This window comes from Corapipo altera, unplaced genomic scaffold, assembly GCF_003945725.1.
Source record: "Corapipo altera isolate COAL_440 unplaced genomic scaffold, ASM394572v1 1, whole genome shotgun sequence".
Taxonomy (NCBI): Eukaryota; Metazoa; Chordata; class Aves; order Passeriformes; family Pipridae; genus Corapipo; species Corapipo altera.
In genome coordinates this window covers 38,636,242-38,664,203 of record NW_020884873.1, presented here as the reverse complement: position 1 = coordinate 38,664,203, position 27,962 = coordinate 38,636,242, and the positions used below count along the sequence as shown (strand labels likewise).

The following is a 27,962-nucleotide window of genomic DNA, read 5'->3' as shown; positions in this document are numbered from 1 at the left end:
ACGCACCACTGGGTTTCCCTTCTCATTATCTGAGTTCTCACTGCAAAGATGAGGCCTAAGGAGCCTTTTGGTATTTCAAACAGAAGTAATTGTAGAAGAGGTGGACAATATATCTTTGAAAACAAATACTTTGTGTGGAATAGATAATAGATAACACCAGAAAAAGCAACATACTGACAATTGTGGATTTTTCTTGTTTTCTAACCTGGAATTAGGCTTGCTCACTTTCAAAATAAAATTAAAATAATCCCATGTTGTACAAGACTGCTCAATCTACACATATTTAGGAACTCAGGAAAGCATTGAAAGTCCAGGACAGAAATTCCAGAGACTACCTTACTTGAGTCAAAGTGGATTTTTTAATAAAATGTATCTCACGAACATGCAGTACAATAAATATCCGTATTACTTTCCATTTTCTTAATGGAATTATCTGCAAGTATCCACATACTAAGGAAAGATTTAATGTGATATGGATGTCTGCTAGAGTTTGAGAAGAATCTGATTGTATAGGGACTTGTTTCTTCCCCTCTGGGAGGGGAACCCAAAGTGACTACCTGACATTCAGATGCCTGTACTATAGTCACTTATATTTCATCTGATCAATTCCACCCATCTGGTTTCTGTTAGACTGAAAAAATGTCTTTGCTTTGTTTACATCTTTTTTGTGTGTGTATTAATTCTGGATAGGGTAACTTGACTAGATGGCAGTGAATACTTTCAATCAGTCTAAATCAAGTGGAAGTTGAAGGAGCAAAGTTTAAGTTATTGACAAAATTGGTATGGAAAACAAGAGCCACTAATTCTGAAAGTGTTGACTGCAGGGGCCCGAACTGTAAACTGTTTCCAACATCTATACAAATAGCCTCATTAAGTGATTTTTTTCAGAAGTGCTCAAATATATGCTTTGGTGGTGTAGCACCGTTCTGGAAACATTAGAGGAAACATCACAGAGCTCAGTTCCTGCAAGCTGTGTAACTGTGCTAACACATTCACATTATGGATAAACCACCGTCTTTGGAGTTTTAATCATATAGATGCAAATTGTGCAACGCCACTCACCCTCAGGGTCAGAGAGCAGATCCTCGCCATCCTCATTTGATAGTGTGAATCCCTGCATTTGGGACAGGCACCCAAATTCCTGACTGTTCTGTAGCACTGCTGTCCCATTGGCTGGTGGAGCTGTTCTCCTTCCTGTCGGGAGTTAAATATTTTCCAGAGCAGTGAGAAACGTGGATTGCACAGTACAGTGGCTGGGGTGCAGTGTACATGATCCAGACTGGAGTTGCTTCGAGAGGTCTGAGGGCAGAAGAGGTCAATACAAGCTGCAGCAGCTCCAAAGCAGGTGAGAGAAGGAACCAGAATAGCATATGTAGCACCACTCACCTGCAGGAGGTAAACTAGAAAAATATGAAATTAAACCTAGATGTCCTAAAGCATCTTTTCAGAAATTTTTAACTGGTTTCTCACAGACACTGAATTCTTCTGATGGTGTGTTTCAGTATTTGTTTTATTCCACTCTTACATTGAATTGGGGGTGGAGACTATTTTTGGTTTTCTGACACTAGGCCATTATTTTTTCCGAGCTGTTGAAGAAGCAAAACCAGATGAAGGGTGGGTGATCATGAGGTGCACATGAAGAGAAGAGAAAGGATGAGGCAGGAGAGACATTTTCATCCTGTTTTACTGTCTGTCAAAGTAGATAAAAAGGGAATTATGACAGAAGCCTCTTTGAGTTTGTTTCCTTTCACTTGGTGCACTGTACCCTTTTTCTCCCTCAATTCTTACCATCATTATGCATAATTATGCAATTATACCTTCTAAAAATTGCACTCTACATGATTAATTTGCTAATCTAGTTTGAAAAATAAAGTGTCTGTCTCTTCAGAGAGGTATTATCTCACTTTCTATGAGAATATAAATAGGTTGAGAATATAAACAGGTGAGGTACAGTGAGTGGAGTGTGAATCAAAAGCCAAAGAGCTTGACGTTATGCCCATGGCAAAGCATTCAGTGTTGTTCTGTACTTAATAGTGAAAGACTGGTTTTATTTCTGAGGAACATAAACTCTAAAGACGGAACAAAAGTAGTCTCCAGGGATGCAATGGATTGAGGTTTATTTGAGCAAAATCCTAGAATTCAAAATCAACACTCTTTCAGGAAAAGGTTACTGAATACAAGAAGTGTGAGAGAGGGCCATGGAGGGTGCAGCTAGCTCTTTGCAAGGTCAACCCTGCCTATCTCCATGGAGCTAAAAAGAAGTTCACTGATTAAAAAAAGAAACAGTAGTCTTCTTGCACCCTCTTAGGTTATACTAGTACCATAAGTTTGATTGGCTGCTTGCTCTATTTGTTTGAATTGATACCAATACTGAAGCTTTTTCCCAAGTTTGAGAAGATTTCAGCTCCACCAGCCTCTGGCCATAATCCAGAATCAAAACCAGCACACCATCTGGTGATCATTATCTTTAGGCACTGCGAAGAAATGGCTTAGATAGAGGGGGAAATATTTCTTTCCAGACTTCAAAAACTATGTCACTAGTACTGTAATTCACCTACTTTTCTTGGTGTGACCACCACAGCATGACTCTCAGAAACATTTAAAGGCTATGAGCAGTAGGACTGCTGCTTAGTGATCTATTTTAATTCAGCTTAAATCAGAGCCCAGCTGTTTAGGCAAAACAGATCTGGAAAATATCCTCCTGTAATATGGTCTGCAGTTGATAATCATTTTGGTTTGCTCATTTTTTTAGCCAAAGAAACATGAAGAGGAAGATGGCACTACAGACACTGCAACCTCATCATCCAACAATCATGAGAAGGACAGTGGGATGGGACCTACAGATGAAAGTCTCCGCAATGACGAGAGCTCGGAGCAAGAAAATGCACCTGAGGAGCAGAACAGCACTGTCCTGCAGAGCAAACAGGATCTGGGCCACAGCCAGGATACGTTAGGCAGTGTTGAGCTCCAGTGCAATAAAAGCTTTGTGTCTGGAGAATACATTGAATCTGATTTCATAGGAAACCCAGAGGAGGAATGTGAAAGGTTTCGGCAGCTGTTGGAACTGAAGTGCAAGATTCGAAACCGTGGAGAGTATGATCTGTATTACTCAAGCAGCATGATAGAAAGCAACAGAAGAGAGCAAGATGGAGTGGAGCATGAGCTGCAGCTACTCAACGAGGAACTGAGGAATATTGAACTTGAATGCCAGAATATTATGCAAGCTCACCAGCTCCAAAAGGTGAGAGATCAGTACGGAGACATTTGGGCTTTACACGATGAAAGTTTCAGGAATTATAACACCAGCATAGATGTACAAAGAGGCAAACTGGATGACATCATGGAGCACCCTGAGAAGTCTGACAAGGACAGCTCCAGTGCCTACAACACAGCTGAAAGTTGCAGGAGCACTCCACTGACAGTGGAGCGATCCCCTGATAACTCTCTCCAGAGGATGATTAGCATAACCAATAGGAAAAACCTGAGGAGCACAATAGTGGCTAATCAGTCATCCTCAGGACAAAGCAACCGGGAGACAGCCTCAGCCAAAACCAAACCTACAGAGCAAAACAGTGCTGTCGAGAATGCAGTGCTGGCATCAGAAAGCAGCAAATTCACAGACCAGGAAAGGCAGGGCAATGAGCACATTCCCTACTTGTCTCCATATCATAGTTCATCTTACAGGTACGGAAATATACCTGCTCATGCAAAGCATTACCAAAGCTATATGCAACTGATCCAGCAGAAGTCTGCTGTGGAGTATGCCCAAAGCCAGCTCAGCCTGGTGAGCATGTGCAAAGACTCACAGAAGTGTGCAGAGCCCAAGATGGAATGGAAAGTGAAAATAAGGAGTGATGGGACAAGGTACATCACAAAGAGACCAGTTCGAGACAGAATCCTGAAGGAACGTGCCTTAAAAATTAAAGAAGAGCGCAGTGGGATGACAACAGATGATGATACGATGAGTGAGATGAAGATGGGTCGCTACTGGAGCAAAGAAGAGCGGAAGCAACACTTGGTGCGAGCTAAGGAGCAGAGGAGGCGGCGGGAGTTCATGATGAGGAGCAGGCTGGAGTGTCTTAAGGAAAGTCCACAGAGTGGCAGTGAGGGCAAAAAGGAAATCAACATTATTGAACTGAGTCACAAAAAGATGATGAAAAAGAGAAACAAGAAAATCTTGGACAACTGGATGACAATCCAAGAACTGATGACACACGGTGCTAAATCCCCAGATGGCACAAGAGTGCACAATGCCTTTTTATCAGTTACTACTGTATGAACGCAACTTCTTTCAGAGAGTATACTACCAGTTTAGGTAGACTACGATTGCCTCGTTCAATGTGGCGTTTTTATATATTTTGTGACTGTTTATAGTTTGATCTTTTTGTAAGCAAAATTACCTGGTAATTTTTCATTTGTTTTTCATATAATGGTACCTTCTTTATCTGGCAGTCTTTCTTTATCCTGCAATATATTCATATATTCATTTGTAGGAAAAAAAAAAAAAAGAGGAAAAAAAGCAAAGCAAAAAAAAAAGTGGAGAAGCCAATTAATTTCTTAACCTAATACGTATCCTGTAACTTAAGATGTGGATTTATTTCTCTAATTTTGCTTTTTCTACTTTAGTAACAATAAAATACCAAAACAAAATGCTTTATACTGTATCCTTGGCTTAACAAGTTTTAAAGTTTTACATCTGAGATTGAATCTGTTTATAAATCATATACCACATCCCATCATATAGATAAGACTGACATTTTTCCAACTACGTATTGTACAGTACATTTAATCTGTAAATTACAATTGTATCTGTCCAAGTAAAGTGTAAGTGGGCAATTCTCCTGTGTTATGTAGTGGCATTGGTCATGTGTCTGGACAGTTTGTGATAATTGTGAAGATGAAAGAGAAATAAATTATTGCTTATCTTTAAGAAAAAAAAAAAGTCAGGAGTTCTTTGATTTAAATTGAGTATTTGCCTTTAAAGTATGAGTCATCTCACTGTGCATGGAATTTACAGCGTATGTAGATTTCAAGAACACAGGGCACAATTCCATTGGCTATTTTTAATGAATTAACTTCTCATTTTGCAGAACCCATAGGAACTGAGCAAGTCTTTCTGGTTTTTCCTTACCAATCAATTAGTTGACTGAATGATTCCTTGATATATTACTGTGTTGTAAGATGTCACGTAACTACCGTAAGTCCTTTCCCTGGCTGAGCTTGCTATTTGTTCTACACATACAAAACATAAACACATCATATGCCTAACTTTGAGCCAAATCTTGTGCAAGAAAAACTAGGAGTGACATTTTCATAGAAGATGAGTTAAGAAAAGTTAAGAATGAAAAGCAACTAAATGAGTTGAGAGTATAGCTTTATTGTTGAGGAGCATCCACGTCTTTTAGAAGAGTCCCAGTGGGAGCTGGCTGGGGCTCAGGAGCAACAACAACTTGTTGTCTTGGTGCTTGATGTCCCTGTCTCTCCATGCAGCAGAGGCACTTCAGCTGCCACTGGGACATCTTGTGAGCTGCTGCTGCTGGCAACCCAGTGAGTTACAGCAAGCTGAAATGACTAGTCTTGGGTAGTCAGCAGGGTCAAAGACCTTGCCTAATAGCCCTATTTTGGTTGTCCCTGTGCTTGACTAACAGCAGCTCCTGATAGTGTTTTCTATAGCGGGATTAGGTGCAGAAGTCGCTTGGTATCAGGCTTAAAAATATATGCTTAAAGATGCAGAAAGGCTCATTATGGTATTTCCAAAATATAATTCTGGAAATCACTCTTTTGTTTTCTTACCACTTTTGGCACCAGTTGGCACTGATAGTGGTCTTTCCCTCTCCAGGCATGAAAATACCATAAGAACACTGCTTTCCTAGTGCTTAAAAAGATTATACCACTGACAGTTCACAGTTTGATAATCAGAAAATTCTCCCCACTAGACTTAGGGAAGCATCATGCTAAATCCTCACTAAGCATACAGCTGTTCAGATCACAATGAAGAATACTTAATCTGTTTCCTGTTAAATTAAAAAAAAGTGTGGAATCCAAGACAGAAAGGATCACAGGGTGACGCAGTATTGCTTCAAGGGACTCTTACCAGATCACCTCTCCAGCTGAGCCAAGGAATTGTCTTTGCTCAGCCTAAGTCATCTAGAAAGGTACACGTTCATTTTCTGGAAACATCAAAGCACAGAGGTTTGGCCATTTCACTCCTTGCATTCCAATGTTTGCACTCAAAAGCAGGCCTCATTCCTAATCAGTTCAGCTGCTATCAGCTCCAGACAATGGCTACTGTTATGCCTTTCCCTTAGACACAGTACTTACTATTTTTCTTCCCATTATTAAATCATGGTGCAGAGCTCCTTTCAAACTAATGTGACACCCAAATTCAGAGAACAACATGAATCTTCAGAAAATGTAATATCATTATTTCATCACTGAGAAATAAAACCAGGAAAATCCATGTCTAATTAGAGAAAAGTCCTAACTGGAGGGTGGTGGTAGGGACTCTAACTGGAGGGGAGAAGGAGAGGCAAGTAATAGATAATAATTAGAGAAACAAATAAACATTATTTATAGTATATTAATAGAATGTAAATTGAAATGTGTCCAAATCTGAGGAGATATTTCAAAATCTAGTGAGACACAAAGACAAAACCAAGAGGTGATACAGTAATACTGTTAGTGGCACACATGACGTGGTTTCTAGCTCAGCACATGCCTGCCAGAGCCCAACCACCTTCCTTCACCTGATGAAATAGGCATACCCCTACCTAATCCTTAGTCTGGGGACTTTCCAGCAGCCCATGGTTTTCTCTCCTGTTTTCTTAACTACACTTACTTAGTGTCATTTTCCTTTTTTTCCTGAGCAGTTTTTGGGACAAGAAGTGTTGGGTTTTGCCCTGATGAAATGTCTCAATCATTCCTGCTAGCAGGAAAATAAACATGCAACCCCATACTGGGGCTGCAAGGCCTCCCAGGATGGTGATGCAGTAGGGCTGAATGGCAGGTGAGCGTTTTACTGCTTGCTGCTCTCAGCTAGTTTCTATGCCGGGCAGGACTCAGCATTGTGCTCTCTCATCCCAGCAGTTCTTTATCAGTGAACAATGCTGACATCCCACGTGTAGTTTATTCTTGCATATACTTTTTTTCCAAATGTCATCATTTTTACTGAGGAACATAACATTTTATCACCAAAGCAAATTAAAAGAGAAGGAACAAAATACATTTCATGTTGTGATAAACCTTTAAAGACTCGTTTGTTGTGAGAACAATTTTTTTCCCATATGAAGTAAATAAAAATTCTTTCCAACTGGAAAAAGACCAGATCTTGCTTAGCAGGGATAAAGAGCAAAAGTCTGGAAGAGGAGCTGCATAGGTGTGTTACCATGGCCACATCATTGCTGGGAAAGGTGTTAATGTTCCTCTCATCCTTCCCCCAACACTGGCACCCAGCTGAGACCAGTGGGAGGTAATTTTTCCTGTGAAGCCAACAAAATAGCCTTGTAAAAAGGCTTGTGTACTTGACAACTGTATTGCCAGCTGATTGAGGAGCATTGCTCACTGCAAATAAGGTTAAAATCAGTGGGATCCCTGAATCTTCCTGTCCAATTTAAGTATCCTTAAAGGGAAAATGGTATTTTTTGTATGATCATGGCAACAAACTAAACCTACTGCATCAGATTGTTTTTTTCAAAAGAAACTGGTAACACAATCTGAACTGAACAAGAGCAACAAGAGGTGAAATCTAGTTTGTGCTTGATACATTGCCTTTTGAGAGGTCACAAGGACCTCAGAAGCGATGATACATCAACTTTACATTACATTTTCTGAACTCATGGGGATTTGATTATTCATTAATATAATGATGTTTAACTTTTTTCTTTTGTTTTTGTTTAACTAGTGTTCATTTCTACCCACATTTCTTGGTACAAATTACAGAACAGGATCCTTGGTGTATGGCATGGCTTTGATGATAAAATACTGCCTGGTTCAAGGCTGGAATTGCTCCAGGTTTTGTTTTATTTGGGTTTTTAACCTTTAAGCTGCTAATCACAAAGATGTATGGGCTAAGTGTTCTCTTAATATCCATTTTATGGATCCACTGCTTTTTCGAAGTATTATATACTCTTCAGGAATGTAGTTAAAATGAATGTGATGGGGACTGTCATTTGGCTACAGCAAAACAGAGCAGCTATCAGAAACCTGGTGGTGTTACTCTCTGAGAAGTGTGTTGGCTACTGCCTAGAGAAGAAAGGATGTTGCAGAGGGATCATAGGCAAGTTTTTTTCTTTAAATACCTTTGCTCTGAAGTGTGTTTCTTTAAAGAACATTCTGCTTGCTTGTATGGCAGTTACTGCATTTGTAAGGCTAAGCACTTTGCTCCAATTTTGTTCCAATTTTTAGCTGCAGATAGCTGCATTATGTGTAGATTTTGCCCAGGTTTTCAGATGTCATAAATCTTGTCCTAATGTCAGCTACTACATGGACAACTGGTTTTGGATGACGCCTCTGAGGTGCAACCTGGGATTTGGGATGCACCTTGTTAGGCAGCCAGCTCAAATATAATCCCTGAACCCTTCTTGGGAACAAGCAGGTTTCTGTCCTTCTGTGAAAAGAGTTCACCTCTCACTGTGAGAACCTTCAGCTTTGTACAGCTTTTTCTGCTCCTGGCAATTAAGGATCTTGACTTCTGTTGCCCAGCTCGTCTAGTTCTGAGGCAGGGAAAAATTTCATTTGTGTAGCTGTTCAAAACCTTGATACCTGTGAGGTTAAGAAGTGCAATACTTCTGTTGTAAAGATTGCTTGGATGGAGAAGACTACTTGACAAACAAAAAGTGTTTGGCCAGTGAGCCATGTTAGACAGATATTCAGAAATACCCTTTTTTCTTTTTCTTTTTTTTTTTTTTTAACAAATGAAGTAGCTCAAATCCTTCTTCAAAGGAAGAAGGGATTGTCTCATATACCATCCTGGTTGTGACAGCTGTAGGTAGTGGGGCTGAGCTACAGGCATATTGTTGACAACTGATATGAACTGTTAAGTAAAACTGAGAGCTGAGTTAGATCCAGATGTATGTGCTGTTTTCCACAGTCACTAGACCATGGGGGGTGATGGAATCCTTACTAATTAGTCCATCTCATGCTGATATTCCCTGCTGAAAGCTTCTTTCTTCAGTAAATATACAAATATGTCCCAAAACAAAGATGTTCTGACATACAAAAATCCAGAAGTGACAGTGTCATCTAGGAGGTTAGGATGCGTTCTGGGATACACTCAGGTACCAGGGAAAGGCCATCAGCAATGTTTCACAGAAAATATGCAGGCTTCCTCCCCCTCCAGACTAGTTCAGCTTCCATTGCACTTTTAAGTCTCCTTCCTTCCTTCTTTCCTTCCTTCTTTCTTTTAGAAGCAAGACTTTTCTGAACTTGAAAGGTAATAAATATTGAAGGGGGCATTAAACTAAAAAAGGCAGATTTTTTTCTCAGAGATCAGCTTATCAAGACTAATGGAAAGCTTTGTATGACTGTAACTGTAAGTTTTTATCTCAGTTTTAGGTGATTTGGTTCATTTGGCACATTTCCTATGCCACTTGAAGCTCATTCTTCAGACGTGCTGCAAATGCCTCTGGTGACATCTCTGCACAGAGGGCATTTTTAAACCTTGGAGGAAAGGAAGGCTTTTTAAAATGTGTGTTCCCTTGTTTATGAGACCCACAATAACAGGCAAAATGCATATTAACCCAAATGCTTTTATAATGAAGAGACTTTCTACAAGCAGTAAATTGTGTTCATCTGTGTATGTATACACAAATTAAATTTTAAGGGCCTCCATTGTCCAAAACTCAATTTGAGAAGTAAGGCATGGGTTCTACTCTTTTTGTGCATTTTAAAAGCTTCAGTCCTTTATTTTTCTGCTCTTAGACTGATGCTAGAGCAGATTAAGAAAGTTTGTTTTGGCCTAGGAACAAAACAGTAAGCTTCAATTAGTGTAATGTCTGTGTTGGTCATTTATTGAGATTGGGTCTTTGTCATAAAACCTCATAGCTTTGTTTGTCTGTCTTACTTCACTTTGAAACATGCGCACTGCAATAGGCATTGGACACACTGTGGTATTTGTTCTTCCAATACATTTCAATAAGTAAGTGTTTAACTTATTCCTGAGCACTAGGAGCAAATCAAAGCTGATGTCTGACTCCAGTGACAAAAAATTGAGAGCACAGAGAATTTTAAGTATGAAGTGAATACAGGAGACTCTCATCTTGACAGTGGACAAGAAGCTAAAAGAAGAAAATTAAAATTGCATGATGAAAGATGAAAAGGTTGAAGCCAGTGTTTTGTCTACTGGACCTTGCAGGAAAGATATTTGGAGAATGACTGAAATAGAAAGTTAAGCAGGTGAATAACACATAAAATTTACTACTGAAGAAAATATTACTTTCTTTGCACATCAAAGGCAATCCTCTTATTTTCATAGGTTATTTCACCCCACTTGCAATCTCTGCAATGTATAAATATTTTTGATGGAATGCAAAGTGTCTTCTTAATGGTGTATAGACACTATATAGAGAGCAGGTTGAACAGTATAAATATTCATGTCAGCAAAGATGCTGTCAAACTCCTGACTTGACATAATATCTAAACCGAAAATATAACAAAGATATTCTGTTTTTTCACCTCCTTTTTCTCCCCAAATTTGGGACCTAGCTGCATAGACAGGGTAAAGAAATGCACCTGGAAGATTGTGTTTTGGTTAGGTACAGGGAATTCAAATGAAAGCTTCTCAAACTCGACAGTTTAATTTACTTCTCTTGAGCTCTTTAATACCAAACTTATCAGTTCTCACTGTTAGGCATTAACTTGTTAAATGAGTCTTAATTATACATAAGCAGATGGAGATTTGAATTAAAATTACCTTACACTCGAGTGGCTTTAGTTCATTATAACATATCTTCCTCTTAATCATTTAGGCAGTCTCATCATCTTTCATATAGAAAGTTATTAAAGTATTCCAATTTCCATATTTCTTCAGATACATCCACTATTAAATGGCACGTAATACACATTAGTTAGTGACTTATACCATTCAATAGTTAGTGAATTATTCATGTCAGTAACAATTTTTATACTTCTATGTCATCTGTATAATTTTATAATTTTATTTTAAAGGGTTTATATTTACAGAATGTCTAATCTTTTACCTCATCTCAATTTTCAGTGCAGATTTGAATGCCTCACCCTTCTTGCTGGTGTGAAAAGAAATAATGTCCACTGCAGTTTTTGCACTCCCATTATCTGAGGAATGGAAGTGAATCCAAAGTGGCTTCCTCTCCCAAACAAGGGTGTGCTTACTGGGAGGTTTTGGAATGAGATAAAATTTCTAAAAGGAATCAGAGTTACTCTTTTCTTTTGTCTTACTTTTGCACTATCATCATCTTTGAATTCTCTAAAGCCAAGACGCTCCTAAGAATTTACCTGGCCTGCAAAATTAAAAGGTTTTTCCTAAAGGGAGAAAATTATTGAAAGCTTTTGCAGGCTTTGGTGGGCATCACCTCACCTAACTGTAATGACCTCAAAGTTGGGATAGTAGTTAAATTAGCCATCTATGTTAAGAGTTTAAGTTAGCTCCAGGAATGGAGAGGAGAAATCTCCAAAAGACAGTGAATTTCCCTCTTTAGGGAAGATGTCCTGTGGAGGACATTTGTCCAGCTGATTTAGGCTGGACCTCTAACTTTTACATAGCTTTAGCAGAGTGAAAAAAACTCTGACTTAAAGTATGTTAATGCCTTTCAGAAAAAGGATAGACAAGAGGTAACTGTGTATGAAAAGCTCTTTTTTCACCTGTTTTTAACATATCCTAAATGCATGTGCTGATCTCGTGTGTCTTTTTTTAGACAGAGAGCAGCACCAAGCAATTTAATCAAGTGTTGCTATGTACCTCCTGGGTAAAATCAAGAAAGAATTGGACAAAAAGTGGCATTTTAGTTCCAGTAACCAATTTACAGCTATTCACAAAGGACAGACCAGTGGGACTTTTCAAAGACAAAAGCATCCAATATTCCCTGCTAAAGGTGGCGTATTATTCTCAGTATCCCTTTGGCTAATATATTAACCAGATATCTTCAGTGTCAAATAATGGGTCTGTAATACAGAAATAACTGTGTTAACTGGATGATGGAGAGTGACAGCTCAGCAAAAGGCTGAGTCTACACAGGCAAACACTGCAGCCATTATCAAGCAAAGGGACAGGTCTGTAAGATGCTTTTGCAGAAAGACTATACTGACATTTACTTACTTGAATGTTTTTAGAAGGAAAGGAGACTCACTACATCCTGGGAGCCTCAGCAAGGCACTTGGACCATGTGGCTATTTCGCTCCCCAGCTCCTCTGGAAACCTTGATCCACTGTAAGATATGGATTTATCATAGTTAATCTCAATGAGTTCCAGTTCTGCTTCCTTGAGAGAGGATGCTGCTGCTTGACTAGTGGGAGGTTTATGAAAAAAAAAACACCAAGGCTTGTGAGGCCCTAAGTTGTTGTAAGTCTTGTCCAAGGACAATCTGTGAATTCAGTGAGGAGTTTCCTGCATTTGTCATTAAAAACTGCAAAACCTATCTTGAATATACAGTGCATTTGAAAGTTCTGTTGTTTTCTTCATATCTTGGAAGAACTCTAAGGATTAGCAGTATAAAAGTGATCAGAAAAGCTCAAATTATTTTTGAAATTTAATACTCCTCCACTGATATCTAAATGCTCTAAATAATAAGTCAAAAGTGACTTGTAGACCTCATTACCAAATTATCTGGTATCTCCTCTTGAGACATTTCAGAAAACTTTATGAAAGAAAGAACCAGAAATTTACAAAAGGGCTGGATTTCCTTTCCTGAAGAGCTGTGTTTGTGCGTGTGTGTGTGAACACACAGGTGTGTGTGTTTGGGGTGGGGTGGGTGTGTAATTGCACATTCCTTCCAGTCCTCTCATCAGCTTTGTTGCTCTCCTTTGGACACATTTGAGTACCTTCACATTTTTCTTGAATTGTGGAGCCCAGAACTGCACACAGCACTCTAGGTGAGGCCACAACAATGCTGAATATAGCATGATAATCACCTCTTTTGACCAGATGGTGATGCTGTGCTTGATGCACACCAGGATGAGGTGTGTCTTCTTTTCTCCAAGAATGGGTAAGATCAGGGCATAAGGAGGTACATGGATGAGGAGGAGGAGTGGCTGCTGGGATGACCTCTTTCCCTCACAGTGGTGCTGAAGAGTAAACATGGTGCACTCTTTCTCAACTGGAGGATGGAAGCAGTAATTCCAGCCCTTAAGCATAAAGAAGGTGATTTCTTGTATCCTCTGCCACAAAGTTGGCCTTTGTACTTTCTACCTTCTGAGATATACTCAAGGGAAAAACCTAAAAGTAGTGTAATCTTACTTTTCAACCACTAATGGAAAGTAAAAAGTGAGCTTACTTATTGTGTATGTCCTAGAAAATGTTAAGATATAAAATGTCCAAGATAAACAAAACATATCACATATCCCATAAATACACTGCTTTATGACCACTAGCAAAACTACTATCCAAGGCAAAATGAGTTTCTTTAACTAAACTGTCTACAGTGTTACAGGGAGGTATGTTATTCTATTTTTTTATACTCACCTTCATGGACAAGCCACGAAGGACACAATAATCCGTGAAAGAGGAGAGAAGAGGCTGCCCTCACAGTGGGAGAATATTTTCATTAGCCCAGTGGTAGTGCAGAAGAGAGACAGGTCCCCTCTGCTTGGAGAGGAAGATTAGCGAAGCTGACTGAACATTTTTTATCATCCAGTTGTACACATACGTGTGTTCACGAATCTCTTTAGGTCCAGTGGATTGGGATTCAACATAGCAGCATAGTCAGCATCCAGGCAGGGAGACCTCAACTAGATTTGCGAGTCTCTGAGAATACAGTGATAGAAGCCATAAAATTTCCTTAGTCAGTTTTTTCCCCCCATCCTCTGTTTAACCTCTTCATTCATGACCTGGTCGGTGTGGCAGAGTGCACCTTCAGCAAGTTTAAAATTATACAAAACTGAGAGGAGTTGCTGATACACCAGCTGGTTGTGCTGCCATCCAGAGGGACCTGGACAGGCTGGAGGAATGGGCCAACAGGTATCTCCTGAAGGTCAGCAAAGGGAAATACCAAGCCTTGTGCCTGGGAAGGAATAAACCTATGCACCAGTGTACACTAGAGGCCACCTGTTTGGACAACAGCTTTGCTGAAAAGCACCTGGTTTTCCTGGTGGACACTAAGTTGAACATGAGCCAGAAATGTGCCCTGACCACATCAGTGGAGAGTGCTGCGTCCAGTTCTGGGTTCCCCCCCACAAAACATGGACATATCAGACTGGGTCTAGTGAAAGGCCTAAATATGATGAAGGGACTAGAGCACCTGTCATAAGAGAGGCTGAGACAGCTGTGTCAATTCAGCCTGGGAAGAGGAGACTTAGAGGGAACTAATAAATGTGTATAAATACCTGACAAGGGAAGAAAGAGGATGGAGTCAGTCCCTCAGGGGGACTGTTGCTCTCAGGAGAGCAACAGAATAACAGGCAGTGACCAAAACCTGAAATATAGAAAAATCTGATTAAACAGAAAAAGCCTGGGTTTGACGTGCATAGTCTAACAGTGGTACAGGTTGTCCAGAGAGGTTGGAAAGTCTCCAACCTTGGAGATATTCAAAACCTGATTGAACATATGCATCCCTGAGCAACCTACTCAGCTGGACCTGCTTTGAGCAGAATGTTGGATGAGGAGATGTCCAGAGGTGCCTTTCAACCTCAGTGATTCTGTGATTCTGTGGTCAGTGATAAGTTATGAACATAAACCTTTCGAATGCAGGGAAAGACAATGAGAGCTGATCAGTCCTGTGGGCTGTGTGTCATCAAGTGGTTTGCCTCCTGACTGCAGCTCACATGGAGTTCTTGGCACATTTCATGTAGGAAAACAAGCCCATTCCTTGAAAATTATGAAATTCAGCAATATCCTAAAGGACACCAGCAGCACTGTTCCAGAGGATGTGACATCACCAACAAGGAAAGCCCATCTTCCAGTCCACATCACCATGAAGCTGCCCAAACTCACAGCCCTGGGATTTCTGAAAAAAAACAATGTATTTTCAGTTGATTTTTCCCCACAGGCAACCTGCAACCAGTATGTGAATGTAATGTTAACTTCTAATTGCATCTTATTAGCAGTTTGACATTGCATCTTACTAATGCTTGTTTTTCCAGGATATAGTGGAGAAATATAATCATATTAACAGTGTGAAAGCAAACACAGAGGTAGGATAAATTGTTACTGCAATCTTCTTTTGAGCAGCTTGTTTGAACAGTGCATTGGTGTGTGAGAAAGTGCCAGCCTTTCAGTCTTCCCAAATAGTGCAGTGCTTGCAGTCCGCTGCAGAATAAACGTATACGTTCTGTTTAAGGTAACAGATGTTCATTTGCTGTGTTCCCATGAACACCCAATCTTTTGCCTGCATTCTGCTACCATTTGTCTGAAACCCACCTGCAAGCCAGCGCAGCAATTTCTTAGACATGAGGTTGTCTCGCTGACATGTCAGGTACGAAAATGGTGGTGTTTGTATATTCTTGTAAGGCTTTCTCTGTTTTTTCTTCCTATGAGTGGCACCATTAATTCTTTTGACTTGTATTGTCAGACTGAAAATGGCAGTCTCTATACAGAAATGCTGCAAAGCTGTTTGGATTCTTCAAACTCTGAAGATCAGCCTTTAAACTAACTAATTAAGTTTTCTGCTTGCTGCCATTGAAAGACTCAGTCAGATATAATTAAAACTGAGCAGCAGATGACAGCAGTGGCATTTGTCAGAATCATCCAGTGGTTCAAATACCACTTCTGACAGAAATGTCAGAATGATAACACTCCCATCTTCCCCATGCATACCAGGAAAAGCTGGAAGAACTTTTATTATAAATGCCTGACTGATAACCTTTATGAATCCCAGAGTGCCAAATGCAACACACAAAATTTCATTACCCTAAGAGAGGATGCTAATTTCCAGTGAAGTGCACCCTGCAGCTTCCTGGGCTGCCTTGTAGTGTCTGTGCCTTTTGGGACACCCGTTCAGAAATTCAAAGAGGAAAAAAGCCCTCATCCTGAAGTATGGGCAATTCCAGCCTTGCAGGCAGCTAAGCTGGAAGAGATTCCTTAGAGAGTTAATGAGCTGAAACCAGATCAACATATTCCTCATCTAGAAAGGGCAAAGCCGTAATGCAGCTGTGTAAGCTACCTTTGAGCCATACAGAAAGGTGAGAAGACAGAGTCCTTTCTGCTCAGAGTTTAAATTGAACTGTTATTGCTAAAGATCACAGAACAGCAGAGTAAACAACAGAGACAGCCAAGAACAAATGAATAGGGAAAAAAATTACTTTTGGAAACATTTTGAGATTACATTTGCTGCAGCTTCAGACACAGGTTTTTTTCTATTTTATCTCAATTGTTTCGCCAACACGTTTATAACACACTCTTATTGCCACTCTGTCTACCTTACTTGAGAGTTTGTGCATTTTTATATTTTTTTTAGTTTTCTTTTTTTTTTTTATCTAAATGAAGAGCAAAAAGGAGACCATGTCAGAAGGGGAATCACTGGCACTTTGAAGCAGCAACAGTGGTGCCGATGTCGTCTCCAAGTCCCTCAGCTCTAGTCTTGCCCGTAGCAATTACATGTTGCCTGCATGTTGCCAAGAAGCAGCCGTCACCATAGGAAACCCAAGGGGAGGGAATATGCAGGTTTTGCCTTTTTGGGAGTCCCCAGGGGAAGATCAATGCAATGGGTGGCTCAGCAGCTTTGCCTCGGGGCACTGAGCTGGTGCAGTGGGGTGAGCAGGATGCAGCACTGTTGCTTATGATTCAGCTTGGCTGTGGAGGAGGAGTAGCATCAGAGCAGGGGTGCCTGTTGCAAATGCCCAAGTTGAGATTTTGACAGACTGAGCTGCAAAGACAAGATAAACCATTAAAGTAATTCTATTGAGCAATAATTAGACTATGGTCCCAGAAGAAACCACCAGCCCTTTTTGAAATACTGTGTGTGTAGAGGTGAGCCTGATTGTTTATTCTTCAGCTTCACTAGTCTGTCTTATCATCAGGAAAATCATATCTTCTGGCCATGGTAAGGCCTGAGGCTGTTTTGCCCTAACTATCCCAAGAGATTTTCCTGCCAAGGTTGTAAAAATATATCTATTATATTGCTTCTTTGTATGGCTGGTGAGGATGTTTCTACCCCACCTGTCCTCAGGGGTACTTGTATCAAGTTACTACCTTAGCCCTGCAGTAGTTTAGGACAGTGTATGGTCTGACCAGGAGCAGCATTACTCTTTTGCTCTTGATCTCAGCAGACCACGTCACACTGTACCATGCACTGAATGCAAGGGCACTATCTTCTGTCTGAACTCTTTTCTTTGTAGTAAGTAATCAAAGAATTTTTACACTTTCCTTTCTTTCGACATTTATTAGATAAGTAGGCACCTTAATCAGGATGTTTTGAGGTGAGAGTGAAATCTGAAAGGATTATATTGTGGGATGTAAAGGTCTCATACTTTTAGTATTTCTGACAGAACTGCATCGAAATTAACATGTTACAACAGATTGTGTCACACTGAATTGCAAACTTTTCTGAAGCAGAGTGAGGAGAAAGGTCATATTCCTCATCAGCTCATCTATCAGTCTGAATGAGGATATCCAAAGAAGTTAAATACTTCTTCCAGGAAATAAAATCAGAGTTTCCCATTTTCAGGTCCAGCTGCGCCATTGAATTTCCATTTACTTTGAGCAAGAGCTAGCTTCATTATTTAGGCATATTGTTTTGGTTTCAGGAAGTATCCTAGTTTAAATTATAACATTCCATTAGCAAAGGTCCTTTTGTGGTGACTGCAGTTAATACAGAGCTCTTTTCTGTCTTTCTCACCTACACACAAGTGCATATCGTGCCCTTTGTATCCTGTCAACTGGAGGGCCTGCAAAATCATCTTCAACCCCAAAAATTGATCTAACATCTTTTGCTATTATGCAAATAAAAGGGAGAAGATAGCTTCCTGATTTCTTTCAAGGGACTGAAGCTAGCGGCTCAGGACTGCTTACTCAGGTCTCAGTGTGTAACGGGAAATGCCTGCACATCGGTGTCTGTCAAGCTGCACAATAGGAGAGCAGCCGAGCACTGCGGCACCCATTCCTATTCAGAGCTGGGATAATGGCATTGCAGCTCAAGTGGAAGGATGAGCTTGCCCCAGTTTCATGCTTCAGCATGCTATCAAAGTGACAGGCAATTTTCCATTGGTGTTTTGAAAGTCTTTTTATTTTGTTAATCCTCTTGTCAAGGAACAAACTCAGAGTTTTCTCTTCTGTTAAACACTGCTGCAAAATCTCCTGGCTCCCCGTGGCTTTGTTTGGGCCCACATTGCCTTTGGGCAAGCCAGGTAAATATACAAGCTCCTCTTCCCTTGTGCTCACCTTCACCTCCATGTTATTGGGCCAGTGAGCAGTGTCAGCGAGCTGAAAACGTCTGGCCACTGCTTTGGAGGTGCAGACTGTTCTTGTGGAAAGAGAGGTGACCAGCTTAACTCATACAGGAGACACGATCAAGCATCTGCCATGCTTCATGCACAGTGAACAATGCAAGGTTATCAACAAAAGCCCACAAGTTCTTTTCAGAAGTTATCTTCTCCCTAGAACATGTCCCATAGAACTACATCCCTAGATAAAATACTGCATTTTAATATCTTTTCCTTTTAATTTCATTTTGTCTCTATCCCTTTTTCTCTCTTTTTTCTTCTTTTCTTCTTTTTTTCTTTTTTTACAAAAGCATGCTGTCTTTCAATTAACATAGTAATGACCTATTGTCACCTGTTACCATGCTAATCCTGAGCTGGTGTGAAATTACTTTATAATAAACACTATGCAGTTCTGACTTTCAATTAATTTTTCCCATGCTGTGCTAAATCAGATTAACTGTACCACACCCTTTTGACCACAGATATAATTCCTTCCTTATAATGAAATAGAGGATTAATTTATATGAAGCATATCTATACACATTTGCAAATAAATGTAAAGATAGACTTTGTACCATATTTGCATTGCTCACTGTGTCAGGTTGAATACAGACTTTCTGAGATTATTAATTTTTGTGGTCACTTGGGTAGTGAAGGATATTGCTGGGTTTTATATTATTATTATTTTCACTAAATGTCTACAGCTAAGAATGGGTAAAGGAATTGAGTACTAAGGGACTGGTACCTTCCACAGGGAATTACACATAGTGCTGTACAGGGAATTACGTATAACGCTGTACAGCATTATGATAAACTCAAAGAAAGTAAATACTGCAAAATGAACACAATCACCATTAATTTACTAAATTGCCTGTCATCCTTCTTTACATATTTACAACCTGACCCAATATAATAAATGTAACTGGTCTTTTTAATAGTCATTAGCATTATGAAGATGGTCAATAGCTTGAGCGAAGTCTTTCAAACCATGTATATTTTAAAGTACCTTCAGAGTAGAAAAAGCTTTCAAAAACTCTTTCTGGTTTTGGTCACTTCCAAGATGCAGTAGACTTCTGTACCATTTCGTAATTAAATGTAATATAAACCCAGAGTTGACCCTTGCTTTTTCTCCATGCACTCATTTTTCTCTATAGCTAAATTTTGAAGTCCAAAAGTGCAGAATTGTTGCAGATACGAATTTTCTCCTTGGAAAAGTAACAAAGATTAGAATGGAATATTTCTGCAAACTTACGGATGCCTATACCTCTCTGTGATTGTTGCTCCTTTAATTCAATTCAGCATATTTAACTGGTCCAAAATATGAAGGTTTTCACCCAGTTACTTGAAGCAATTTAGCTCCTTGAGAATCGTATTGGAAAACTGTTAGGCCAAAACCCATCCCAGTTCCCAGTTGCTTTTTTTTCCCCTTTTTCCCCCCCCCCCCACTTCTTGCTGCACTGAACTAGGCAGTTCAGAGCTGGGCTAGAGAACCCTGCACCCAGCTGGGCCACTCTGCACAGACCCACTGGCTCCTTGCATCCAACCTGATATGCCAGAGGAGCATCAGCGCTATGCCAGAGGTTCAGATTTACCTCTCATCCACAGGTCTTCATTTCTAGAACATCTTGTGGACCACTTTTTGCTGATTCAACAGCTAATCCAGAGGGAAAGTCAGGTGCGCCCTATGCATTAACAAGGGTGAATGTACTGGCCAGTACCTTTGCGACAGCAAGTGATTGACTTCAGGCAGACAAGACCAAGACTAGATGAGATTAAATACGGTTTTGTTCTGTGTTTCCTATTGCTTCTTTGAAATAGTACTACTTCTGTACACAAGGAAAAAGTCATCACATGTTCAGTGTTTATTGGCTTAATACTGAAATTTCAATGCACTCTTTTTTTATTGCTTTTATCATACTATTTTATTAAGTCCAAGTGTACAATAATAAAACAGAAAAACATATGCCTAACTAGAAGGATAAGAAACAGTAAAATTACCTACAGGATGCAAGAGCTGACTATTCTTGTCACTATGGTGCAGGTTGTATCAATAAAGTGAATATACTGACATTAGCATTTGGAGTAATACATTCCAGGAACAACAAAGTGAGCTAAACCTAGTTAGATCAGGTCAAACAAGCACAATATCCACAAGGGGATTAAGGAGGTCGGAAGAGACATCAAATTATTTTTTCCTTTTTCCTTAGGACTTTCTATTGCACATCAGTAATGAATGGTCTTATCTGTGCTTTTTACTATGTAGCTTTTTAACTGTACCTATGATCTGTCTTGGACCGATTCTGGCTTTGTTATTGAAAATCTGCTTTCAAATGCAAACATAAAAACACTGGTATAATAGCCGTTACTTTGTTTACAATGACAGTACTAAGTGAATGAGTCATTAATAGCTTTTTTAACTTTATTATTTCAAAATGTTTTACCAAATATCCATAAAACTTCATCATTACCACCACTTCCACCCAACTGCAACTACCATATCACTGCACATATAAACAGGTTACAAGCCTTAGCCACATTAATATAATCTGTCACACACACATATTTCTTTGAAGGAAACAAAGAGACGAAAGATCACATAAAATGCTCCTGTCATTATAGCCTAGAGAGGAGAAATGCCTTCAGCTACACAGTTATGGTATTCTAGTCAGCTAAGCTCACTCCAGTTTACCCATCAGATGTTAAAGTATTGACAGCTCCTGTTTGCTCATGAACTGGAAATGAACATGTCCAAAAGTAAACTAGGATATAACAGTAATCGTCTCATCATGTAAAACAGGTCACCAGCTCTCTTCTCTCATTGTATTACCCATCTGCTTTAGTAGAAATAGGACATTTATGAAGGTGTTGGGGGAAAGTAAAGGAACAGACTGCGTTTCAGTCTGAAGGGGTTGGTGAGCGCTGATGATCTTCCTTCCTATGCCTGCTTACCTGCTATATCTTTCGTCATATGATATGATGTGATAGTGAGTGGTGATGCTGAGTTGCAGAGCTCAGCACCAGGCAGAAGCAATGATGGGCAGCAAGTTCCCCATGCCATGTTGATCTACCATAAGGCGGAGGAGGGGGAGTGTTGCTGAACACATATATGGGACCTTTTGACCAAGTAGGAGTGCCGTCAAGTCACCTTCTTCACCAGACCCTACTGCAGACTTAGACTTGCTGTGATTCCCACCTCTGTCTGACTCTGGGCTCTTCTCTGTCCCTTTTGGAAACAACCTGTATGCAGAGGGGTGAGGGCACATAACAGGGGACCCGCCTTCTAGCCATGCAGCACTGAGAGGAGAAGGTAATAAAGCTCATCTGTTGAACAAAGGAGAAAAGAGATAGTAGGGGGAACAAACCCTGAGATTGTGTAAAAGAGGTTAAAAATACAGAGACATCAGTAATTTAGCTTGAATGTTGGGGAGGGGAAAAAGAGAAAGAATTGTACTTGCAGGTAGAATGGGGTCATGAGTTTTACTGATGATGCATAAAGACAAGTTTTGGAGTTTCAAATGTCATGCAATGCTGCTCTGGGTAATAGGGTAATGTGAAGCATCACTACAGATCACACAAAAATGTCCTTCGGACAGTAGGAGAGAAGGAAGCATCTTATTGAATAGTCCTCAACTGAAGTTTGCAAAATCCATGAAAAAGGAGAAAGAAACCATTGAACAGTTTCCTGGTTGGTATTGTATTGTTGGAAGAAATAAAGTTTTCACTGGGAATATGCAAGTGAAGCAAGAACTGTCTGAGCATGGGAACCTTTCACAGATATCCACAGATAAGTAAGTTTCTCATTAGTGACATGCCAGTGGGTGTAAAAACATCCTCCCAAACCTCGAGCTGCTATGAGATGATGTGCCTCAACAACTGGAGAATCAGTTCATCTCAAACTGTTGAAAATTAATGTATTTTCTCCTCTTCAGCTCAGCACCCAGAACAGATATAATTCAACTGGCAATTTTTGTGCTCAGGACATTTGAATATAAAAGCAGCTATTCCACTGACACTATTGATGAAGAAGAGTGCACGGTAACAGGTATCTTAAAAGAGTTCAAGAAATCAGTCATTAATAGGAAAGCAACAATGATAGAATCGGTTTCTGCAACAACAGATGGAAGCACAGGTATAACTGGATCCAAAGCTTCATTGCTCATAATCATCAGCAAGCACTCTGTGGAAACGTGAATGACTAAAGATTATGGGAGCAATAGTAAAAAAAACCACCAAAACAACCTACACCCCACTAACTCCATTTGAGTCAGAGGCCTTTGTGTTTCAAAGGCTGCTTGATTAAGCTGCTACAGCTTGTAATGATCTAATTTTGCACACTGAGAGGAATGCGATGTATGAGCAAAGGCATGATTTTACTGAGGTTTTTTCTCTACTTAGGATCAGAAGTCTTCCAATGAGGAAATGAAAACTCTCTCTTGATCCTTCTGGAAAGAAGAGTTTACTCTTTGTTTCTTATTTCTGTGTAGCTTCGCTACAAGGCAAGTGAACATAAAAGTTGTCAGAAAATGAGATAATATTACTGAGATGATTCACACAGTGAGGTCATTCAAAGCTGACTGACTAAATAGTTCAGAAAGCAAATATTACAGCATTTCATGGCTGAAGAATCTTAGATTACTGTGAAGGCAAAAGTAATCATGAGTGTTTCACACATACTGGTGGGACAGCCCTGCCTCTGGCTCCCCATGAGGGTACCCTATGAAAAGTTAAGTTCAAGTACTTGGATTTAGGTTCAATAGGGAATTTGGGCTGGAAGGTTAGAAACTGTGTGTACCAGGTACCATATAGGGCAGAGAATAGACTCTATACTCAGTGGCATCTTGTGTTTTGTTTTGGTGTACTCTCCCAGTGACACTGATGAAAGCCAAAAAGGCTCTGGGAGGTCAGTTTGCCAGAGATGTATCTTTGCTACACCTCAGATCTTTATGGTGAGATAGTCTGCTGCAGATACAAACACAGCAACAAGCCCTTCCTGCTCCACCAGTAGCTTCTGCAATTTTTTTCCTGACAACTGCTTTGCTCTCCTGCACTGAAGATCTGCCTTTCTACAGAAATGTCTTTCCCCGAGAAAACCTTTTGGGGAATAACTCAGCATTTTTCAACCAAGTTGAGGTTACCCATTTTGCATTGCTGTCTTTGTCCTGTAGATACCTTTTTGGATGCTCTTCTTTTCATTTTCTTACTTCCAGGGAATGGTGAATTCTTAGAATATGGATGCCCTGCACAGAGGTAAAATTTGAAGCAGTTTGTACAATACATCTAAAATTAATTAGCATTTTAGATCTTTGAGTGTTATTTTCTTCTGGGAATTAAATATGCAACATAAAAGAACATTTTCTGTCTCTGTTGCTTTCATGTGCCATGTTGCATGCAGTGGTCTAGGTAGAAAAGCTATGTTTGTCCATGTCTAGAACCCACACATGGAGAAGAGTTGAAACAGTTCTTCTAAGTGTGCTGTTGAATACCAGAAAACTACACAATTACTGTAACAAAAAATAATCTAACAAGCAAACTAACCAGTTTTAATTCAATGGAAGCATTTACATCTGCTAATGTGCCATTTAATGTGCTGTGTAATACAATTCTGCATTCCTAATTGAAGCAAACTTTACATGCGTTATATCAAATGTCTCATTGGTTGCATTTCCAATGTCTTCCTGGGTCTTTAATTATGTTCCTGGGCCAGGGGAAAAAAAATGAAAAAGAAGAAAAGGAACTAGAACTAATTCCTATTAAGTTGTCTAAAGTGAAATAACCGCGACTGTAGGCATGCTCTGCCTGAAATCCCCAGAACTTGAAAGAAAAAATCCTGCTGATTTCAGGGGGCATTGGCTCTGATTTTGTGTAAACACTGTTGCAACCATACCCGTGCTCCACAAGCATTGTAAAAGCAAGTGGAGGGACTCCAACATATTTTGGAATGCATGGGCCTAAGGGCAGTATTACAAACGCCATAAGCATTCCCTTCATAGATGTCTCTGGTCTCATGACAAATGAACTCAGCCTTTGAGCAAGCAGGGAGATGAAACATAGTCAGCATGCTTACAAAATATATTAAGACTGTTTAGATGAAAAACTCAAGTAACTGAGGTGTTTGTAGCTGTGAGCAAGATGATTAGATAATATCAGTTTTAGTGTGATTTTTTTCCGTATGGTTTTTCTAACATACAGCATTCTCAGGGAAGCGGCTCTTGTGCAATAGGATTTTCAAAAGGCTTATACTAAATACAGTGTGATGCATTTGACTTTGAAAAAGGCTGTATCAGTTTATAGATATTTGCCTCTGGTGCACTAAGTTATTCCAGTTGCTAGTAAAAAGTGAGTAGGAATCCTTTGTTCCCTTGAGGTATATTGCCCTATTGCTAGCAACTTACAAGTCCCTGTCATACAGGACATCAAAACTGGTGCTAACATGGTATGGGTATCAACAAAATGGAGTTCGGTCTACCTGTATTATGAAGCATCCAAACAAGTACTTGTGGAGAGTTATTTCTCAAAAAATGAAGTCAATGCCCTAGTTAGCCTTAATTGCTTACAATACGTTCCCTTGCAAGAGTTCTAACATGAAATGAGGAATTCCTGTCCTTGTGGGCAGTTTTACTGAAATAGAGAACCTAGTGAGTCCTGCAGTCTACAAGCCCTCCTCTTCTTTCAACCTTCAGTGGCAGAAAGTTTGTCAGGTGTAAGAGATGTACATAATATTTATCTCTAAAAATAGTCATTTTGAAGTAGCTGTTTTTGCAAACAATATTCTCCTTTCTCAATGCAAGCTTCTATACACTGTGAAAACAAATACATTGTGGCAGCAGAAATATGAAATAGTTTGCTGGCTGGTTTGATACATTCTCAGATAGAAGAAGGACCCACAGTCTTCTGCTGAAGAATGAGTCTCTGAAGCCATTCCAAAGCAGGGATGAAAATTAATGGTGGTTACCTCTGAGAGGGAAGCTGTAACCTTCACAGAGACTTTCTTTCCAGCTGTGTTCAAAGGCACTGTAATGAGAACTGCAGTGACTCATTTTAGTTGATGACTACATAACTATTCATTTGCACTTAATGAGTTTATTCCACCAGGTGTAGGACAAATTCTAAACAAATAATGCTGCTGAATCATACACATCAATAAATTTGAGCACTAAACTGATTCTTAGTAACAAAGGTAATGATAAAGAGAGAGGAAGAAAAGCTGCTTCCAATTAATGAAAATGCCCTTTGTATTTTCTAATAGCTGAAACATTAATTTGAAAATGGCTTTCTCTGCAATAATTTACGGACAAGCACTTCATAATGGGGGAACAATTCAAATTTATGTGCATTCAAACGGTGATGATCTGATTAACTTATTAAATTTTTGTTGATTCTACAGTCCAGTTGAAGTGTACCATTCTTCATGGGTTTCATACCTTGTGGTTTTAAGTTCTCACATTGTCAGACTTCAGGCTTCAGTTGTTACTGAAGGTCTTTTCTCTGGGACATCCCCTGATTCAGAGTGGACAGAACCAAGAGCCCAGGAATTGATTCTTTTTGTCTCTTTCCATTAATTCTGGAGATCCATTCTCTTCCATATTGGAGGAGCACTTGATTAAATTTAGCACTAGAATTCACATAGTCTTCAGCTGCTGTGGAGTATAATTGAAATATTAGATATGTACAATTCACGTTAAAGTTGATTCAGTCAGGGGATATCCATGCTGGATTTAAGTTCAAGAAGCTTAGCGTGAACCCTACCAAATTTACTGTCCTTCAAAGGAAGAGAGTTAGCTTTTGAAGCAAGAGAAGATAAAAATTATCTATGGGAAAAGACAAAAGAACAGTTAAATCAATCTGCCAAATCTAGTGTCCAGTGGCTTTAAACAATGGTCAGTAATGCCAATTTATCTGTAATGAATTTGTCAGCTAGAGCTACCCCAGATTTAATACCCATCCCCTAGGATTTTTTGTGCACCCCAGACAATTCCAAGAACAATACAAAATTGTTCAGATCCTCAGATGTAGGAAAGACTGCTGAGATGCCACACACTAGCACAAATTCTTTTAAATATAAATATAGCTATCTCCAGCATCCCTTTCACAATGAAAGATAGGCTCCCTGTGGCTATGCAGGAACATTAAATAGTTCAACCTAGTGTAATTAGAATTGAATAAACATGAGCCCTAAACCAACCAGCCCTTCATTTACCACTCTGCTTCGTGGTTAACCCTACCATTTATTCCCTGTCCTGTTTTCACCTTGGACCAATCCAGCCTTTCAGAGTGATGTTAGTGTAGTCCACCACTGTTCAGACAGAAGATGGACTTGAAGCATGACTGTATATTCAGGTGTGACTTAGATGTCATGGCTCTCTCCTGCACATCCCCTTGGAGCTGCAATTGCTGGCTGATATGGTGTCTGCCCATATTCAAGGAAGAGAATTGTTTAAAAACATGAAAATGTTTTAGCCGGCTTTAGTCAAGACTTAAACTTCACCTTCCAAAACAGCTCTGAGTCTTGTCCAGTATCTGCAAACTCTTAGTTTGTTTACTGAATAGGAACATAATTTTTCCTCTTTATTGAACATTTATCTTGCTTTTTATCTGTACAACGTTCCAGCTTTTTCTGTTTACTTTATTTACCAGGTAGCATTATTAACCTCAATATTTAAGTCTGTAATCTCACTTGTTACTTCCAATAATTCTTATATCCACTGACCCAGAGTCTCTAGGACTCCTCCCCACCCACCCAAAAGCCTCCTCTCATTCTGGAGACCAAAATCTGAAGTTTGCATCAGTCCTTCCTTAAAATTCAGTGGAAACTTTGCCTAGGTAGAAAGTTTGAGTCTTTATCGGAGTACAGTTTAAATAAATAAAAAGTAGTGTCAGTTAGACAGAAGTTATCTGCAGAGATCCAGCTTAACTGACAAGAGTCACTTGCTGTGTTCGCTGGAGTTCATCTGCACAAGGGTACCCAGAGGAGGTGAGGTTCGTGAATTAAATTTGTAAAGTCGACATTCTTACACTGAGTATCTTCTAGGAGCTATCCACAGCCAGTTAAGAACATTTTATTTTCAAGTGAAACATCCACATAGTGATTGAACATGCAGTAGCTTACTCATGTTGCCTTCCCACATTTTCTTGATTCACTTCAACTTCCCTGACCATTTCCCTCTTGTCCATTTGTCCATGTGTTCTTTAAAAATCTGGACCCTTGTGGCTGAGTCGAAAGACAGTTTTGGCTTTCTTTCTTAAAACCCTTGCCATAGCAAAAGGGGAATTCCTGCCTGAGTGATACAGACATTTGTTCTATATTTGAGGCAGGAAAATTCTTCTAAGTGCGCAACATGAAGCACAGCTCAAAGCAGCACCAAATGAATGAAGTAAAGCCAAGTCAGATGCTATGAGCACAGACTAATTCTATGATGTCT

The 27,962-nt window shown here is 39.7% G+C and overlaps 1 protein-coding gene across 3 annotated transcripts in view; it reads left to right on the top strand.

Annotated features, from left to right (window-relative positions):
• PDZRN4 (PDZ domain containing ring finger 4) overlaps positions 1 to 4,920 on the top strand; it is a 243,348-nt gene extending 238,428 nt beyond the window's left edge. For all 3 annotated transcript variants that reach the window (XM_027668016.1, XM_027668007.1, XM_027668027.1), the window contains one exon: positions 2,753 to 4,920. In XM_027668016.1, coding sequence (XP_027523817.1) covers positions 2,753 to 4,279 — 1,527 coding nt within the window. In that variant the 3' untranslated portion in view covers positions 4,280 to 4,920. The remainder of the gene's footprint in view (positions 1 to 2,752) is intronic.
• Positions 4,921 to 27,962: the final 23,042 nt, after the last annotated feature.